This window comes from Molossus molossus, unplaced genomic scaffold (assembly GCF_014108415.1).
Source record: "Molossus molossus isolate mMolMol1 unplaced genomic scaffold, mMolMol1.p scaffold_m16_p_18, whole genome shotgun sequence".
Lineage (NCBI taxonomy): Eukaryota > Metazoa > Chordata > Mammalia > Chiroptera > Molossidae > Molossus > Molossus molossus.
In genome coordinates, this window is record NW_023425353.1 from 65542141 (window position 1) to 65561066 (window position 18926).

An 18926-nucleotide genomic window follows, 5' to 3' on the forward strand; every position below is an offset into this window, starting at 1 on the left:
CGAGGGGATGGGCCTCAGCTCCTGTTAGAAGAGTCAAAGAATTTGCAACGACTTTTTAAAATCACCTCAGAGGGTTAGTTCAGGACCAGTTACCCTCTCATGGTCAGAAACAAATGACTTGAATGGAAAATGAGCTGAGTTTTTGGCTCAGTTCTGCCTTTTCCACTCACCAGGATCTTGGCTTCTTATTTCTCCAATTTTTGTAATTTTAGCTTCACAAAATTTTCAAAAGTTCTCCTGGTTTCTTTGTCTCTTAGTAACAGTTCTCTGTTTGGGTGACTTAGATTCTCAGCTTCTTGCCCTAGCACCCAGCCATGGAAAGGGGGTGGGGTGGGAAATGGCTATAGGATGCTGGCTCACCTCTTCCGGATTTCCCCTTCTCTGGAATCTTGTCCCTTCAACTTCCGGTTGTCTCAGCAGGGTTTTCAGGGTCTTCAAAAGGTTTTTGTTGTTGTTTTAATTTGGTAACATATTTCTAGTTGTTCTTGGTGTGAGCATTGATTTGCCTTAAACTGTTTCATCTTAGCTGGAAGCAGAAGCCCTACGCCAACTTAAAATATATATATTTCTTATTGATATAATTCACCACTTTAAAGTGTACAATTCAGTGGGTTTTGTTATTTATAAGTTTGTGCAACTATTACCACTAAATTCAAAACATTTTCGTCACCCCGAAAGGAAACGCTGTTACCCATAAGCAGTCACCCTCATTACTCTTGCCCCCAGACCCCGCAATAACTGTCCTGATTTCTGTCTGTTCTGGGCATTTCTGTAATTGCAATCATATGTGTGGCCTTTTGTGTCTGACTTCTTTAACTTAGCATAATGACTAAGCCAACTCTCTGTGTGTGTGTTAAAATATATATAACATAAAACTTACCATTTTAGCCAATTTTAAGTGTATAATTGAGTGGCATTAAGTACATTCACACTGTGTGCACCCATCACCACTGTCCATCATCAGAACCTTTTCATCACCCCATACTGAAACTCTGCACCCATTAAATCATCACTCCCCATCTGTCCTCCACCTGGCCCTTGGGAACCACTATTCTACTTTCTGACTCTGTGACTTCATCTAGTTGAAGCATTTCATATACGTATGTGGAATTATATAGTATTTGTCTTTTTGTGACTGGCTTCTTTTACTTAATATAATATCCTCAAGATTCATCTGTGTTGTAGCATGTGTCAGAATTTACTTTTTTATAGGCTAAAATTCACTGTATGTATATATCATATTTTGCCAATTTTTTCATCTGTTGATAGACCCTGGGTTGCTTTCATGTTGTAGCTGTTGTGAATAATGCCATGAACATGGGCGTTTTAATATTTATTTGAGACCCTGCTTTTAGTTCTTTTGCGTACACTCCCAGAAGTGAAATGCCTGGATCATACGATAATTCTATGTTTAATTTTTCTGAATAAACGCCATACTGTTTTCCACAGCAGCTCTACTATTGTACATGCCCACAAACTGCATGAGGTTTCCAGTTTCTCCACATCCTTGCTAACACTTTATCTCTTTTTTCCCTCTTAATACTTTTTTTATAATAGTGGCTATTCTAATGGGTATGAGATGGTATTTCTTATAGCTTTGATTTACATTTTTCTAATGATTAATGGTGTTGAGCATCTTTGCATGTCCTTTGCCCATTTTTTTTTTATCCTCACCCGAGGACATTTTCCCATATTTTGTTCAGAGAGAGTGGGAGAGAGAGAGAGAGAGAGAAAGAAACAGAAACACCGATGTGAAAGGGACACATCGAGTGGCTGCCACCCACACAACCCAGCCAGGGCAGGGTCAGGGACAAACTGCAACGGAGGTACATGCCCTTAGCGGAAACCAAACCCGGGTCTCTCTGGACCGCAGGCCGTTGCTCTAACCGCTGAGCCAAACTGGCCAGGGCCCTTTGCACATTTTGCATTATTTTTGTTGTTGTTGAGTTTTAAGAGTTTTTAAAATATATTCTAGATATTAATCCCTTATCAGATATATGATTTGCAAATATTTTCTTCTTTTCCCTGGGTTCCTTTTTTACTTTGTTGATAGCATCTTTTGATGCACAAAATTTTAATGAAATTAAGTTTGTCTTTTTTATTTTCTTTTTATTGTTGGGTGTCATATATAAGAAAGCATTGCCAAATCCAGTGTCAAGAAGCTTTCCCCTATGTTTTATTGTGAGAGTTTCAGGTTTCATATTTAAGTCTTTGATTCATTTTGAGTTCATTGGTGTAGGGCAAGGGTCCAATTACATTCTTCAGCATATAGATACCCAGTTTTCTCGGTACCATTTGCTGAAAATACTGTTCTTTTCCTATTGAATGGTATTGGTACTCTTGTTGAAAATTATTTGACCATATGTGTGAGAGTTCAATTCTGGGCTTTCAATTCTTTTCCATTGGTCTATATGTCTGTCATTATGCCAGCACCATACAGTTTTGATTACTGTGGTTTTGTAGTAAGTTTTCAAATCAGGAAGTGTGAGTCTTCCAACTTTGTTCTTTTTCAAAATTGTTTGCACCAATAAAGTTTTACTGAAACACAGCTACACTTGTTAACTTATTTGTTCATGCATAGCTGCTTTTGAGCTACAGTGATGAAGTTGTGTGGCAACAGAGACACTATGGCCCACAAAACTTAAGGTGTTTACTGTCTGGCCCTTGATGGAAAAGGTTTGTCAATCCCTGAACATTAAAACTCTTTGCTCATTTCTCCAACTGTAGTGGATTGTAGCACAGATAAGGAAATAAAAAGGAAAAATATTAGGTACAAAGATACTTATGTCACTATAGATACGAATGAAAAATAATGAACAGCCCAAATGCCCAGGAGCTGGGGAATGACAAGTATTCTGTGAGAGCCTGCCGTTAAAATGACAAGTGTATGGACTGTGTCAAAGAAATATTTATATGTAACAGAATGTAGTGCATTCTTTGATTACCAGTATAAAATATGCAAATATATAGTAACAAATGGGAAAACTTGAGGTCTAAATAGTTTAGAGATTAGTGCTTGTTACATTTTGTTTTCCATTAAAATTTTTATTTATTTATTTTTTTATACTCACCCAAGGACATTTTTCTATATTTTGTTCAGATAGAGTGGGAGGGAGAGAGAGACAGAGAAACATCGACGTGCAAGGGACACATCGAGTGGCTGCCACCCACACGACCCAACCAGGGCCGGGGACAAACTGCAACCGAGTTATATGCCCTTAGTGGGAACTGAACCCGGGTCTCTCTGGACCGCAGGCGGATGCTCTAACCGCTGAGCAAAACCAGGTAGGGCTCCATTAAAACTTTAAGTGGAGGAAGGGAAATAGCCAACTCCAGTTTCCTCTTACTTTTTCTGTCTCACATAAGGAAGAGAGGGGAAAATGACCAGAGACGCACTTGTGAAGATCACAGTGCCATGGCACAGGCTCACGAAAGACCTGAGGCCTGATCACTGGACTGTCGAACTCAAGAGTGCTATTCCTTCCTCGCATCTCAGCACCACGTCACTAGGTTTCCAGATGTGATAGCAGGGGAACACAACTTGGAAAACAAACTTCTAAAATTTAAAAATCATGCGCTTTTTTATTCAGGAAAATCTGAAACATAATTTTAAAAAATAGAGACAATGTGGAAATGAACCCCGTGTCCCAGCACTCTCTTCGGTAGTGGCTAATACAGGGCTGGTCTTCTTTCATCTGTTCCACCCGCCTCAGGAAGTAGATCCTTAATGTAACATTTTATCTGTAACAGCTTCAGAGTCTATTTACTCTGTTTTCTAACATACTAGGTTGTTTTTCCCCCCTTTATTGAGTTTAGAGAGAGAGGAAGTGAGAGGGAAAGAGAGAGAAACATCGGTGAGAGAGAACATCGATTGGCCACCTCCTGCATGTCCCCCACTGGGGACCTGGCCCACAACCTGGACATGCATCCTCTTGGTGCAGGGTCGATGCTCAACCACTGAGCCACACCGGCTGGACTAATATACTAAGTTCTTAAAACACACACACACACACACACACAATACATTACCACACTTATATTATTATTACTTTTGTTAATTCTCACTTGAGGATATTTTTCCATTGATTTTTTTTGTTTTTTTTAGATTGGAAGGGAGGGAGGGGGAGAGAGAGCAAGAGAAACACTGATGTGAGAGAAACACATCGATTGGTTACTTCCTGCACAACCCCAAATGGGGCTGGGAATTGAATTCTCTACCCTTTGCTCCAGGGGCCGATGCTCTAAGTGATGAGCCAAACTGGCCAGGGCCACACCCAATTTTTTTTTTTTTTTTTTTATCTTCACCTGAGGACATTTTTCCATTTTTTGTTCAGATAGAATGGGAGGGAGGGAGGGAGGGAGGGAGAGAGAGAGAGAGAGAGAGAGAGAGAAACATCGACGCAAAAGGGACACATCGAGTGGCTGCCACCCGCACGACCCAACCAGGGTCGGGGACAAACTGCAACCGAGGTACATGCCCTTAGCGGGAACCGAACCTGGGTCTCTCTGAACCACAGGCTGACGCTCTAACCGCTGAGCCAAACTGGCCAGGGCAAATTTTTTAAATTAATAATTATAAAACATCCAGATAATCCCTGATCATCTTTTAAAAATTATTTTTACTGTTAATTTATTAAAATCCTGACAAGGTCCACATTGAGTTGATTTGTCTTTAAATCTCTTTAATGTATAAGCTTTCTCTACCTCTGTTTCATTTTGTTTTTTTTCTTGCAACTTATTTGTAGAAGAAAAGGATCCACTTGTTCTGTAGTTTTGCACATTTCTAGATACCCCTGTGGTCTTGTTTGCCAAGGTTAACATTGTCCTTAGTCCCCTGTATTTTTGCAAACTGGGAGTAAGATACCAAGGTGTGTTCAGATTCAGGTTCAGGTTTTTGGCATGCATGTCATAGGTTATGGTGCACACATCCTACGGTATCCTGCCAGGAGGCACATGGTAGGACATTGAATCTGCTGGTCTTGTTTGTTTGTTTGAAATATATTTTTATTGATTTCAGAGAGAGGAAGGGAGAGGGAATGAGAGAGAGAAAAACCTTGATGTGAGAGTGAAACATCAATCGCTGCCTCTTACATGCCTCCTATTAGGGACCCAGCCTGAAACCCAGGCATGTGCCCTGACTGGGAATCAAACCAGCTATCTCCTGGTGCATCAACCAACTGAACAACACTGGCTAGGCTGTGTTTTTCTTTTAATCCTCACCCAAAGGATATGTTTTCATTGATTTTAGAGAGAGGGTAAGGGGTGGGGGAGAGAGAAACACCCGTCTATTGCTCCCCACATGCACCCCGACTGGGGATCGAACCCGCAACCTTTTGGTGTACAGGATGACGCTCTAACCAACTGAGCCACCCTGCCAGGGCTGCGGAGTTCTGTTTCTACAGATAAATTGAGGAGGAAGAAGAGATGCAACTCCTGGAGAAAGAGCCCTGAAAGTGTCTGTACCGTGTACACCCGGAGAGTGAAATGCAGGTTTTTCCCCAAAGCTGCTCATTTGCCAGGTCATGTTTGTCTTGGTGGTATTCATAACTCATTCCTGAGAAACGTATCTGTGTTTATTGATGTGTATATAGCTCTGGTGGTTATTGCTCATGGCTGGCTCACGTGAAGGAGAAAGTCCAGGGGTATTTGCAACCAGATCTGACGCTGTGACCCTGAACTTGGGTGGTAATAGTCATTGACGTTTAAACTATGCAGACACTAATTTCCCTCTCTTGTCTAACAAAGTACATGTCTCTTTACATCCTTGTTAAGCCTTTTCTTTTTCTTTTTTTCTCCTCAGTGTCTCTTGGTGAATTAAAATCTTGACTTTGGGGAGAGCTATTTTTCAAAACTTAATTATTTTAATTAGGCTATAGATTCACATGGTTCAGTATTCAGAAAGTAAAAAGGAGCATGTAGTGAGAAGTTACATTCTGATTTAGGGAAAATTAATTAAAGAAATTTTGAAATAGCAGTTTTATTATTAAGAATAGTTTGAAATTTAAAAAGTTTTTTGTTTTTGTTTTTTTATGCTCACCCGAGGACATTTTTCCATTTTTTGTTCAGGTAGAGTGGGAAGGAAGGAGAGAGGGAGGGAGGGGGAGAGAGAAACATCGTGTGAAAGGGACACATCGAGTGGCTGCCACATCCCATCCAGGGCCGGGGACAAACTGCAACCGAGGTAAGTGCCCTTAGTGGGAACTGAACCCGGGTCTCTGTGGACCTCAGGCCGACGCTCTAACCGCTGAGCAACACCGGCCAGGGCTAAAAAGTTTTGTTGTTTTTTAATCCTCACCCAAGGATATGTTTTTATTGTTTTTGTTTTTTGTTTTTTTTTGAGAGAGGAAAGGAGAGGGAGAGAAATCCACAACCTAGGTACATGCCCTAATTGGGAATCGAACCCAAAACCAGCACATCCATAAACTAATGCTCTCTAACAAGCCAACAGTAGTTGTGGAACTCAGAGGCTGAGGATTTGTTCAAAGAACGCTGGGTAGTAAGGAGCCGGTTTAGAACTACATCCTCTTTATAAAGAAAAGGAGATGATGCCCTGGCTGGTTTGGCTCAGCGGTTAGAGCATTGGTCTGCGGAAAGACCCGGGTTCAGTTCCCGCTAAGGGCACGGACCTCGGTTGCAGTTTGTCCCCGGCCCTGGTTGGTTGTGCGGGTGGCAACCACTCGATGTGTCCCTTTCACGTCGATGTTTCTCTCTCTCTCTGTTCCTCTCTCTCCCTCCCACTCTGCCTGAACAGAGAATGGAAAAATGTCCACGGGTGAGGATAAAAAAAAGAAAAGAAAAGGAGATGAAATAGGAGCTTGCTCCGTCCACGCCACGCGTCAGACTGGTACTGCAGTACCTCCGGGAACGGTGCACGAAAAAAAGAAAAGGGGAAATCTGTGTCTGAACTAAGGATTTTCCATGCTATATCTAATCATTTTAAAATTGCTACTGCACTTGGCCACATTCCACCCCATGCCAGATAGGAATTCACAGCCAGACCTCACAGGTTGTAATGTCTGATAGTGAATTTGTCTGTGATACTGAAAGGTTCTGTTTTTCCTCCTCCCAGGAACAGTTCACTCTGCAAGGCAAAATCCAGCAGAAAGAGCTATAACAGTTGGCAAAAAGTTCCCATGGCTCAGCAGATCAAGTTCAAACCCCTTGGCCTGACATTCAAGGCCTGCCCCTGTGCTTGGACTCTGTCTTATCTGCCTAGTCTCTAACAACCTAGCCTCCAACTGCTCCTCCAAGTGGTTACTCAATAAATTTACTTGTGAAATAGAAACAAAACAAAAGGCCTTATTAAGGCCCGGAGAACATCAAAGGTCATTATCAAAACCAGTTCAGAGGACCCAGCAAAACACCAAGTTGAAGTGTGCCAACCCAGCCCCAAGTGTAACTGGTGTGTAGGCCAAGGTGCAGTGTTGGTGAAAGTGGCCATTCAGCAATAGATAGCCCCTCTTTGGGAGTCTGCTGTTCCTTTGGGAGGAAGGATTTGATGGCCTCACTCTTTAAGAGGGAAGAATTCAGGCCTGCGCGTTAGGAGGAAGGTGAAGTAGTGTTATGTGACAGTGCCATGGAAGTGTTAGGAGGGGGGAGGGGCCTGAAGTAATGATAGTTCTTAAGGAAAACAGATTGCTGCGCTTTCCTCCCGTGGTTCTGTGGGTGGAGACGGGAGAGGACTGTGTGAGCAGGGTAGTGAATTTGGGAGGGCAATAAGTCCGACCTGCAGCTGCACTTTGGAGCTTCTCTCAGTTCTCGTGTCTGGCTGGACACACGAGCAATGGCACCTTGCTTTTGCTTCCTTAGCAGGTGGACTCTGTCCACAAGCCAAGCTTGCGTTGCATTCCCAATGCTTCTTGCCACCCCAGACTCTGCCATCTCTGGGAGGCCTTTTGTAAAAGGCCTGCTGTGGATCCAGTAGTACTAGGGAGGGGAGTGATGTTTTAACCTCTTGCTCATGTTAATGATATTGCAGTGTCCCATCATGAACATTCCTTGTCTGGTGCCTCCCGTGGCTATTTCCCCTTTGGTCTTCGAAAGCAAAGATTATCTACCTGAGACCTTCAGCAGTCTCTCGGTGCGAAGGGCAAGGAAGATGCTTTCAGTGCTGCTGCAGAGGAGTGAGTCCCCAGGGTGTTCACCTGTTAGAGTGTGCGTGCATGTGTGCACACAGGTCCACACCCCCCACTCTTGCAGCGGCTCCTTCTCCTGACCCAAACACCAGGCAGTGGAATGTCGGTGCTATGAAGAACGAGGAAGTAGTACTCCTGGGACAGGGGTTGACTTCTGCGCCAACACCCAGGAAGGGTCTTGGGTCTATATCTAAGTCGGCCTTGGAAGAGAGAATCCTGGGAAGAGAGGGAAGTGGTTGTGGGGTTGGAAGGCCCCTCCTGCTGCTTTGCTTACTCATTTTTTTGTGGTTCTTGTTAATCCTCACCGCAGGATATTTTTTCTGTTGATTGTTGTTGTTTCAGAGAGAGTGGAAGGGAAGGAAGGAGGTGCAGAGAGGCAACAGTGGCTGTTGGTGGCAGTCTTATGTGGCAAGGTTTAGCACAAAGATGTGGTCTGCAGTCTCATGTGGGGTATTTGTGTGTATGTGTTTGTAATAACAAAATGCAGTTTGCACATGTCATTCTTTTTAAAAAACTCAAGTTTTATTTTTAAAAAAACATTTTAGTTACAGTTGACATTTTATATAATATTAGCTTCAGGTGTACAGCATAGTGGTTAGACATTTATATACTTACGAAGTGTTTCCCCCGCTGAGTCTAGTACCATCTGACACCATACATAGTTACTACACTATTACCGAATATATGCCCTAAGCTGTAGGGCATCGCCGTGACTGTTTTCTAACTGCCAGTTTGTACTTCCTCCCTTCATCTTTTTCACCCAGCCCCCCAAGTCCCTCCCATCTGGCACCTGTCAGTCTGTTCTCTGTATCTATGAGTTTGTTTCTGTTTTGTTTGTTTGTTTATTGTTTTTAGATTCCACATATAAGTGAAATCATGTGTATTTGTCTTTCTGTTCGATTTATTTCACTTAGCATATATCCTCTGTATCCATCCATGTTGTTGAAATGGTCCTTCTCTTTTATAGCTGAGTAATATTCCACTGTATATATGTACCACATCTTTATCCAATTGTCTATCAATGGACACTTAGGTTGCTTCCATAATTTGACTGTTGTAAATAATGCTGCAGTGAGCATACAGTGAACATAGGGGTGCAGATATCTTTTCAAATTAGTGTTTTGGATGTGTTTGGATAAATACCCAGAAGTGGGACTGCTGGGCCATAGGTTGTTTTATTTTTATTTTATTTTTTTATCCTCACCTCAGGACATTTTTGCATTCATCTTCAGATAGTGTGGGAGAGAGGGAGGGAGAGAGAGAGAGAAGCATCAATGTGAGAGAGACACATCAACTGGCTGCCACTCACACAACCCCAACCAGGGTGGGGACAAACTGCAACCGAGGTACGCGCCATTAGTGGGAACCGAACCTGGGTCTCTCTGGTCCACAGGCTGACACTGTAACCACTGAGCCAAACCAGCCAGGGCTCATTTTTAATTTTTTTTTTTTTTAATCCTCACCCGAGGACATTTTTTCGTTTTTTGTTCAGATAGAGTGGGAGGAGGAGAGAGGGGAAAGAGAGAGAGAAACATCAACGTGAAAAGGACACTTTGAGTGGCTGCCACCCGCACGACCCAACCAGGGCCAGGGACAAACTGCAACCGAGGTACATGCCCTTAGCTGGAACTGAACCCGGGTTTCTCTGGACTGCAGGCTGTCGCTCTAACCGCTGAGCCAAACCGGCCAGGGCTCATTTTTAGTTTTTTGAAGTAACTTCATATTGCTTTCCACAGTGGCTGCACCAGTCTGCATTCCCACCAACAGTGCACGAGGGTTTCCCCTTTGTTTTTTATATATATATATATATATTTTTTTTTTTTTTTCCGATCCTCACCAGAGGATATTTTTCTATTTATCTTCAGATAGAGCCGTGGCCGGTTTAGCTCAGCGGTTAGAGTGTTGGTCCACAGACTGGAGAGTCCCCGGTTCAGTTCCCACTAAGGGCACGTACCTTGGTTGTAGTTTGTCCCAGCCCCGGTTGGGCTTGTGTGTGGCAGCCACTCGATGTGTTTCTCTCTCTCTTCCTCCCTCCCTCCCTCCCACTTTATCTGAAGATAAATGCAAAAATGTCCTCCAGTGAGAATAAAATAAAAATAAAAAGATACAAACAGAGTGGGAGGGAGGGGGAGAGAGAGAGAAATATTGACATGGGAGGGACACATTGACTGCTTGCCTCCTGCACAACCCCACCAGGGCCGGGGACGAACTGCAACCTAAGTATGTGCCCTTGACTGGAATCGAACCCATGACTCATTAGTCCACGGGCTGATGCTTTACTGCTGAGCCAAACTGGCCAGGGCTTTAGAAATATTTTTATTAATTTTTAGAGAGTGAGGAAAGGAGAGGGAGACAGAGAAGCGGGGGAGAGAAAGAAACATCAACGTGAGAATGAAACATCGATTAGCTGCTTCCTGCACTCCCTCTAACGGGGACTGAGCCCACAACCTGGGCATGTACTCAACCGGGAATTGAACTGGCAACTTTTTGGTGCCTAGGACTATGCCCAACCAACTGAGCCACAGAGGCCAGGCCAGAGGGTTTCCTTTTGTCCACATCCTCGCCAATACTTGTTTGTCGATTTATTGATGATAGCCATTCTGACAGGTGTGAGGGATATCTCATTGTGGTTTTAATTTGCATCTCTCTGATGACTAGTGACGTTGAATATCTTTTCACATGTCTTTTGGCCATCTGTATGTCCTCTGGGGAAATGTCTGTTCAGGTCCTCTGTACATTTTTTAAAAATTTCTTTTCTATATTGATTTTAGAGAGAGGGGAAGGGAGAGGGAGAGAGAGATAGAAACATTGATGAGAGCCCTGGCCGGTTTGGCTCAGCAGTTAGAGCGTTGGCCTGCAGACCAGAGAGTCCCGGGTTCAGTTCCCACTAAGGGCACGTACCTCAGTTGCAGTTTGTCCCTTGCCCTGGTTGGGGTCGTGTGGGTGGCAACCACTTGATGTGTCTCTCTCACATCTCTCTCTCTCTCTTTCTCTTTCCCTCCCTCCTGCTCTATCTGAAGATAAATGCAAAAATGTCCTCAGATGAGGATAAAAAAAAAAAAGAAAAGAAACATCAATGAGAGAGAACATCGATTGGCCGCCTCTTGCATGCCCCCCACTGGGGATTGGGCCCACAACCTGGGCGTGTGCCCTGACCGGGAATTGAACTGGCGACCTCTTGGTGTAGGATCGACACTAACCACTGAGCCACACCAGCCAGTCCTCTGTCCATTTTTTAATTGGATTGTCTAGCAAACAACTTCTTGAAGGGAAGAAGTCTTATAGGTATTCCTTGAAACATCTAAGACAGTGCTTGCCGTGTTGTAAGCCATTATTAAGTAGTTGGTAAATTGAACGAGTGAACGCTTTTAGACCCGGAAAGGAGGAGTATTCTCCCTGTTGGCAGATGAGACCCGCTTAGAGTGCGAGCCGTATTTGGAGCTCAGCTGCCCCTTTCTGAGCATTCTGAGGCCACGAAGCTTCCTTACTCAGATCACAGTGCACACCTATAGCAAGAGTGATGGCTGTCATTTTTTGTGAGCCTAGTCTGTGCTAGGCATGTGTACTGTTTAGTCCTCATAATAGCTCTGAAGTGTGGACATCACTCTCCTCTATTTATAAATGAATCCACTGAGGTTCAGAAAGATGTGAGTATCTTGCCTTAGGTCACAGCTAATAAGTTGCTGAGTTCAAGTCTGAGCCCAGGTGTGTCTGGCATCCTTTTCCCCCCAGTAAAAGTTGGTCCCTGGCACCTTTTTCTCCTTGTCTTTTCAGACCCATCCCTGGAAGACATATATGGCACTGAGTGTGCCCAGCTGGACGAAGATGGGCAGCGGCCACCGCGGTGCACTTCAACTACCTCATCTCAGTCTGAGCCTTCAAAGCAGCTTAGGCGCCACCAAGGCAAGAGCCTAGCCTCCGAAGACCCCAAAAAAAAGAGAGCGCAGAAGCCCTCCCACATGAGGAGAAACATACGGTGAGCTGTGCTCCGGGTAAGAGGAGAAGGAGGGAGTAGAGGTATTACCTTTACTTGAAGGCTGTCGGTAGCAGAAGACTGGTCTGAGGAGTAGAGTCCTCTTTCCAAACGAAAAAAGCATAAGCCATGTGCGCCCTGAATAGTGAAGATACCACTCAGGACCACCAGGCTGGGCCGTCAGGATGCAAGCAGGTGTGATGTACTCGAGCGCTGTGGGAGTGTCCCACTCTCTGGAGCCCCAGGCATGAGAGGGTGCTCTGGCTGGACCCTGGTTCTTCCTTTATTTTTTTCTTATGTCTCAAAAGAAGAGGAGAGAAAAGAAGTTGAGTTCTCATCTTCTTAGAACTCAACTTCAGTTGGGAGGGGACTATCTGGTCCCAAGCAGGGCTTCTTCCTTGAGCAAAGAAGTCAGCAGATTTTAACTTTCTTAACTACTCAAATCCCCAACAGCCCTTCTATCTACCAAAGAAATAAATGCTCTCTTTCTCCTTCTGCCCTCTTTTTTTTTTTTTTTTTAACTATAATGATAGTTCAAAAATATCACTCTAAGTTTGGGAAATAATAATATGGAATCATCCATAATTCTACTTTTCATATACCAACTCTGTTTTTATTGGCTCTTCAGCTTTATGAATCACGTATTACTCTTTTTACTCTTGTTCTGTTATGTGCAGAGATGTGTTGGCAGGGGCATCTGTCAGGAAGTTAAATAATATGAAAAATATATAAGGCCAGAGTCACCTGAGCCTTGAAGCCCCTCCCCCCTTTTTACCTGGCTCATCGCATGGACTTAGGGGGACCGATGGGGCTTCTCCTCCCTCCTGTGCTCTCTGAGCCCGGCCATGGAGATTTCCCCTGTAGCCTGACGTTGCATTGCTCCAATCTCAAGTGAACCCACTGCTGTCTCATTTCAACGTTTAGAAAGCTGCTCCGAGAGGATCAGCTGGAGCCGGTTACCAAAGCAGCACAACAGGAGGAGTTGGAAAGGAGAAAGCGCCTGGAGCAGCAGCGGAAGGACTACGCAGCTCCCATTCCCACGGTCCCCTTGGAGTTTCTTCCCGGTAAGCAGTGCGGGTGGCAGGGAAGGGCCTCGGAGCCCGCACGGTCCAGGACAGACCTGAGTGCGGCCGTGGCCTCTCAGGGACCTTTTCGAGTCATTCGGCTTCTTGGGGGCACTGATCAGAGGAATCTCACTTAAAAAGCTCAGATGGATGACAGTGTGCCCCTCAAATGGATCTTATCTAGATTTTTTCCACTTAACTTTGGATCTTAACATGCCAAAGGATTGGGGCCTTTTCTAGTGGTCAGATGGGTATCAGAAAGTAAGAACCAGGGGAGAAAGGGAATTTGGAAAGAGGGCTGAGGTTTTGGAGACGCCTTCTGCTTCTCTCCTCAGGGTGGTCCTGGTGAGACAAGGAGGGAGGGCGAATTACTTGAAAAGCATGCTTGTGCCACCTGTGGCTTGACGTTCCCTTCCCCCTTTCTTTTCCCAGAGGAGATTGTCCTGAGAGCAAGTGATGGGCCCCAGCTGCCTCCTCGGGTCTTGGCCCAGGAAATCATTTGTCTGGACAGTAGCAGTGGCAGTGAGGATGAAAAAGGCAGTCGAGATGGTAAGATCAAGCCAGAGGTGCCCCTCTTCCTCCTGACCCAGTGTTCACCCCGAGAGATTAGCTGTACCCTTGAGTAGAAAAGAGTTCAGTGCTTCCTTGTCCGTGTTGAGGTCTGACTGTGACATATGTCCCTGAGTCTTCTTGGTAAATGTACGGTTTTCCTTTGTCTTAATGCGAAGCTGGGAGAGAAGTTTTTATAGGTGATGACAAGTTCCATCTTTGTTTCCATGCTCTTTCGTTACAACAGTGTCAGTAAACCACCTCTGCTCCCTGGGTTTTGTTTTTGTTTTGTCTCGTTGGCTGTCTCAGAGGTGATTGAACTGAGCTCTGGAGAGGAGGACACTCTGCACATTGTGGACAGCAGTGAGTCTGTCAGCGAGGAGGATGAGGAAGAGGAGAAGGGTGGCACCCACGTGAATGACGTCTTGAACCAGCGCGATGCTCTGGGGCGGGTCCTGGTCAACCTGAACCACCCCCCGGAAGAGGAGAATGTCTTCCTGGCCCCGCAGCTGGCCCAGGCGGTGAAACCCCACCAGGTACGGCAAATCTTGACTCTCTCCTTTGTTTCCTTTCAGCTTCCTTGCTGTGGATGTTGCCGGCTGGTGCTTGTTGGCATCACCACTTTCGAAGTACTTGTTTGGTACCACGAGCAGCTATTGGAAAGGCCTGATCCTTCTTCCAAGCAGTTGATGCTTCAGAATCCCAGTGAATAGGAAGGGACAAGCCTCAGGTTTGCCCTGCCATGCAGAAGGTGCTGGTTTCTTGGATTAATAATCTTGAGCTTCCTTCTGTGAGATCTGCAAGGCTGATCAAGATGCTCTCTGGAGAGCGGTGCTTTGATTAAGGGATCGTGGCTCCAGAAACACGTGGGAGTCAGAAGTCTAAAGGACTTTGATAGGACGGAGCAGAGTAGTTTGTGTTGGCCCAGAGCCTGGAACCAGGACCAGTGAGCGAAAGTTGCATAAAGGCTTTTTTACCTTTCAGCATAAGAACTCTAACAGTACGGCCTGCTCCTCATGGAGTGGGCTGCCTCGAGGTGAGCAGGCCAAGGCTGAGCGAAAGACCTGTCAGGAGTTTGGTCCTGCAGATTCTTGCCTGGGATGGGCCACTGTGTTAGGTGAATGTTTTTCCGCATTTTCTCCAACAAGTCTGTCACCAGCCAGCAGCCCCGTCGGGACAGGGAAACTTCAGGAGCTGTCCACACCAGCTGCTGGTGTCGTGTCTGCTCGTTCGGTTCATTGTGACTAGTTCCAGAGTGAGGAAGCGAGAGCCCTCCTGACCTCTGTCTCTGTGCATTGTCAGATCGGCGGGATCCGGTTTCTTTATGACAACCTGGTGGAGTCCCTGGAGAGGTTTAAGACGAGCAGTGGCTTTGGCTGTATCCTGGCCCACAGCATGGGTCTGGGGAAAACGTTGCAAGTGATCTCCTTCATCGACGTCCTCTTCCGCCACACACCAGCCAAAACTGTCCTCGCCATTGTGCCGGTAAGAGTTTGGGAAGGCACCTCAGTCACCTCTCCGGAGAGCTCAGGGGGAATGCCTCCTTGGGCACTGTGACGCTGGAGACGCTCAGCTCTGAGCTTGCTCCTTGAAACTCTCATTTGGGCTTTGCTTTCTGACAGGTGAACACTCTTCAGAACTGGCTGGCGGAGTTCAACATGTGGCTGCCGGCGCCCGAAGCCCTGCCAGCCGGCAGCAAGCCGGAGGAAGTCCAGCCTCGGTTCTTCAAAGTTCACATCCTGAACGACGAGCACAAGTAGGAGGCTGCCCTCTCCTCTCCCCTTTCCTTGTATTTCTTTTTTAAAGTATGTTTTTATTGATTTTATAGAGAGAGAGAGAAAGGGAGAGAGAGAGAGAAACATCAGTTGGCTGCCTCCTGCACACCCCTCATTGGGGATTGAGTCCGCAACCTGGGCATGTGCCCTGATTCCTTTTGGTTTTGATGTGTCCCTCCCTCTTTTTGCTACTCATTTTTTCTCTGTCTAGCTTTTCAGTAAAGTCAGAGTTATGTAGCCTGGGAAACTTCGTGTGTTCTGTGTGAGGGTGCTGTCACACCCTGAAAACTGCGTGCGTGGCTGCGGTTTCCCAGGTGTGCAGGGGTGAAATTCAACATGATCAAACAAACTTCCCATCTTCCGATGTCTTACCTTTCACGTTTCTCTTTTTCTTAGCAGCTCACCCATCTCTTCCTTTAAGTACCGATCTACAGCTGACCCTTTTTTTAAAAAAAAAAATCCTCACCCGAGGATATTTTTATTGATTTTTTTTTTTCTGAGAGAGAGAGAGGAACATCAATGTAAGAGAGAAACGTCAGTCAGTTGCCTCCTGTACGTGCCCCAAGCGGGGATCGAACCTGCAACCTTTTGGTGTATGAGACAATGCTCCAACCACCTGAGCCACCTGGCCAGGGTTACAGTTGACCTTGAATGGTACAACTTCCAAACTTTGAAAGGCGCAAACCTTTTTTTTGTTTTAGATTTAAATAAAATTGTTTGTATTTCCACTCCATGTATTCATCCTGGTTTCTAAAGATCTAAAGGTATTTCTTGGTCCAGGCCTGCCATCCCTGCCCCCCTTTCCTCTCATTGGCTGGATTTTGAGAAGACAGGTTTTCCTTTCTGCAGAGCTGCCTCCTGTGAGGTTCGGTCTCGCACATCGCAGTGAGAAGACTGCGCGGCCCCACCGGTGGCAGCTCACCGGCTCCTCCTCCTCAGGTTCCAGGACAGTGAGTCCACGTGCGGTCCCTGCGGCACAGCCAGGCCTCGGCTGCCCAGGAGTGGACGGACCGTGCTGAGTGTCGTCTGGTCTCCACTGCCCTTCCTCCTTTCCTGGTTGACCTTGGCGCTTCATTCCCTGGAGCCTGGGCAGCCGAAGTGCTGCCCAGAAACTCTCCCTCAGACATTACAGTCGTGTGTACCTCCAAGAAGGTTGTCACTTTTGCTTGCCTTGTGTCAATGTATTTCTGTTTTTTTTTCTGTTTAACCATCATCCGCGACTCAGTCCATCCTCAGTGCAGCCTCTGGGATGCTAAGGGAACCCTCGGGCAGCTGGCTGGCTCTGCAGTGTCGCGCTGAAGTCTGGCAGTAGGGTTCTGAGTGTGCACTGACACAGCTTTGCCTGTGGGAAGTCTTCCTGGGAGCAATGCTATTTTCTCTCTGTTCACTCTACAGGACAATGGCAGCTCGTGCTAAAGTGATGGCTGATTGGGTGTCAGAGGGCGGGGTGCTGCTGATGGGGTACGAAATGTACAGACTCCTCACCCTGAAGAAATCCTTTGCTACAAGTAGACCGAAGAAAACCAAGAAACGTTCTCACCCGGTCATCATTGATCTGGATGAGGAAGATCGACAACAGGAGTTTCGAAGAGGTGGGCAGTCTCCTGGGGATCCTCTTAGGGGTTTTTCAAGAAAAAAGAAACAGTGTCTGCAGTAGCCCCTCATCAGACGTGAAGCATTGTTGGTGTGAGTTGTGTTGTCTTGAACCAGAAATCCTGGTCCCCAAGGTAGGTGAGATGACCTTGTGGCTCTCTGAGGTAGTGGGCGTGTGGTCAGGCCAGGCTGCAGACGGACTCAGAGGAGACCCGCCCATCCGGCCCCATTTCTCACGGAGCAGTTGGGAGATGTTCTGAGACAGCATTAAGAAAATATAAAATCCTTGCCTTTGCCTGGGCAGTGTGGCTCAGTGGATTGAGCATCAGCCCATGGACTGAGAGGTCCCAGTTTGATACCTGATCAGGGCATATGCCTGGGTTGCGGGCTTGATCCTCAGTAGAGGGCGTGCAGGAGGCAGCCGATCGATGTTTCTCTCTCATCAATGTTTCTCTCTATCTCTCTCTCTCTCTCCCCCGCTTCCTCTCTAAAAAAAAGAAAATAAAATATAAAATCCTTAAGTCACTGATATGCAGAATAATAATAATAATAATAATAATAATAATGAATTTATAAAGCAAAGAGTCAGCCCAGTGTTCTAATGAAAGCCGTTCCTTTCATAGTTCTTTTCCTCTTCTAAGGGGCCTTTGCCCATTTTGGGAAGAAAGCTTTAGGGATTAGAGGCTATTTCTTTATTTAAAAAAATTTTTTTTTTCTATATTGATTTCAGAAAGAGAGGAAGGGAAAGGGAAAAAGATAGAAACATCAATGAGAGAACATCAATTGGCCGCCTTCTGCATGCCCCACACTGGGATTGGACCCACAACCTGGGCATGTGCCCTGACTGGGAATCGAACTGGCAACCTCTTGGTGCATGATGGGTCGATGCTCAACCCTGAGACACACCAGCCAGGCACTATTTCATTTTATAGGTTTTTTCATCCTGAGGTTATGTTTGTTGTAGGTTTGCTTCTGTTACAGAGCTGGGATGAGTTTGCCTTTTAGCAATGATTGGGGAATAAGTCCAGGAAGACCTTGTCCTTTAGCTGCTTCCACCAGCCAGCCCTCGGAAGGCGCTGAGATGCTGACTGGTGAGAGCCAACTGAAGTGTCTGGATTATTCCCATCAGTTTCATCCAGACTCATTTAATCCTCGGTGGGCACTTTGTAAAGTCATGCTCTCTGCTGCCCAGTTGGTCTAAGCCCTAGGAATGCAAGTTGGTTTTACTCTTAGCCAAAAGGGGTCGGGGGGGAAGGAAAGGAAAAAGAGGTATTTACTTTGAGAGTCAACAGGCCAGGCTCTCATGTCACCCCAAAACGCAGGAGCTTGGATGCCTGGCTCCTTTTCAGCAATGGGGGCTGACTCTTGCTTTCCTGCTTCCTTCATTTCTTCTGTCTCCTCCAGGGTGCGCCCCCACTTCTCATATTGTTGACTAAGAGCAGACCCTCTCACCCTCTGACTCCGGATCCTCTTCCCTCCCTAGAGTTTGAGAAGGCCTTGTGCCGTCCTGGCCCTGATGTGGTGATCTGTGACGAGGGACACCGCATCAAAAACTGCCAGGCCAGCACCTCGCAGGCCCTGAAGAACATCCGCTCCCGCCGCCGGGTGGTGCTGACTGGGTACCCCCTGCAGAACAACCTCATCGAGTACTGGTGCATGGTGGACTTTGTGCGCCCAGACTTCCTCGGCACCCGGCAGGAGTTCAGCAACATGTTCGAGCGCCCCATCCTGAATGGGCAGTGTATCGACAGCACGCCCCAGGACGTCCGTCTCATGCGGTACCGGAGCCACGTCCTGCACAGCCTCCTGGAGGGCTTTGTGCAGAGGTGAGCCATCC

The 18926-nt window shown here is 46.1% G+C and overlaps 1 protein-coding gene across 1 annotated transcript in view; it reads left to right on the forward strand.

Moving 5' to 3' along the window:
- Positions 1 to 18926, forward strand: part of RAD54L2 (RAD54 like 2) — a 60506-nt gene that overhangs the window by 21794 nt on the left and 19786 nt on the right. Inside the window, exons 3-10 of the mRNA XM_036266353.1 lie at positions 11910 to 12111; positions 13033 to 13172; positions 13605 to 13721; positions 14031 to 14257; positions 15024 to 15206; positions 15344 to 15477; positions 16892 to 17088; positions 18573 to 18915. Coding sequence (XP_036122246.1) covers positions 11910 to 12111; positions 13033 to 13172; positions 13605 to 13721; positions 14031 to 14257; positions 15024 to 15206; positions 15344 to 15477; positions 16892 to 17088; positions 18573 to 18915 — 1543 coding nt within the window. The remainder of the gene's footprint in view (positions 1 to 11909; positions 12112 to 13032; positions 13173 to 13604; positions 13722 to 14030; positions 14258 to 15023; positions 15207 to 15343; positions 15478 to 16891; positions 17089 to 18572; positions 18916 to 18926) is intronic.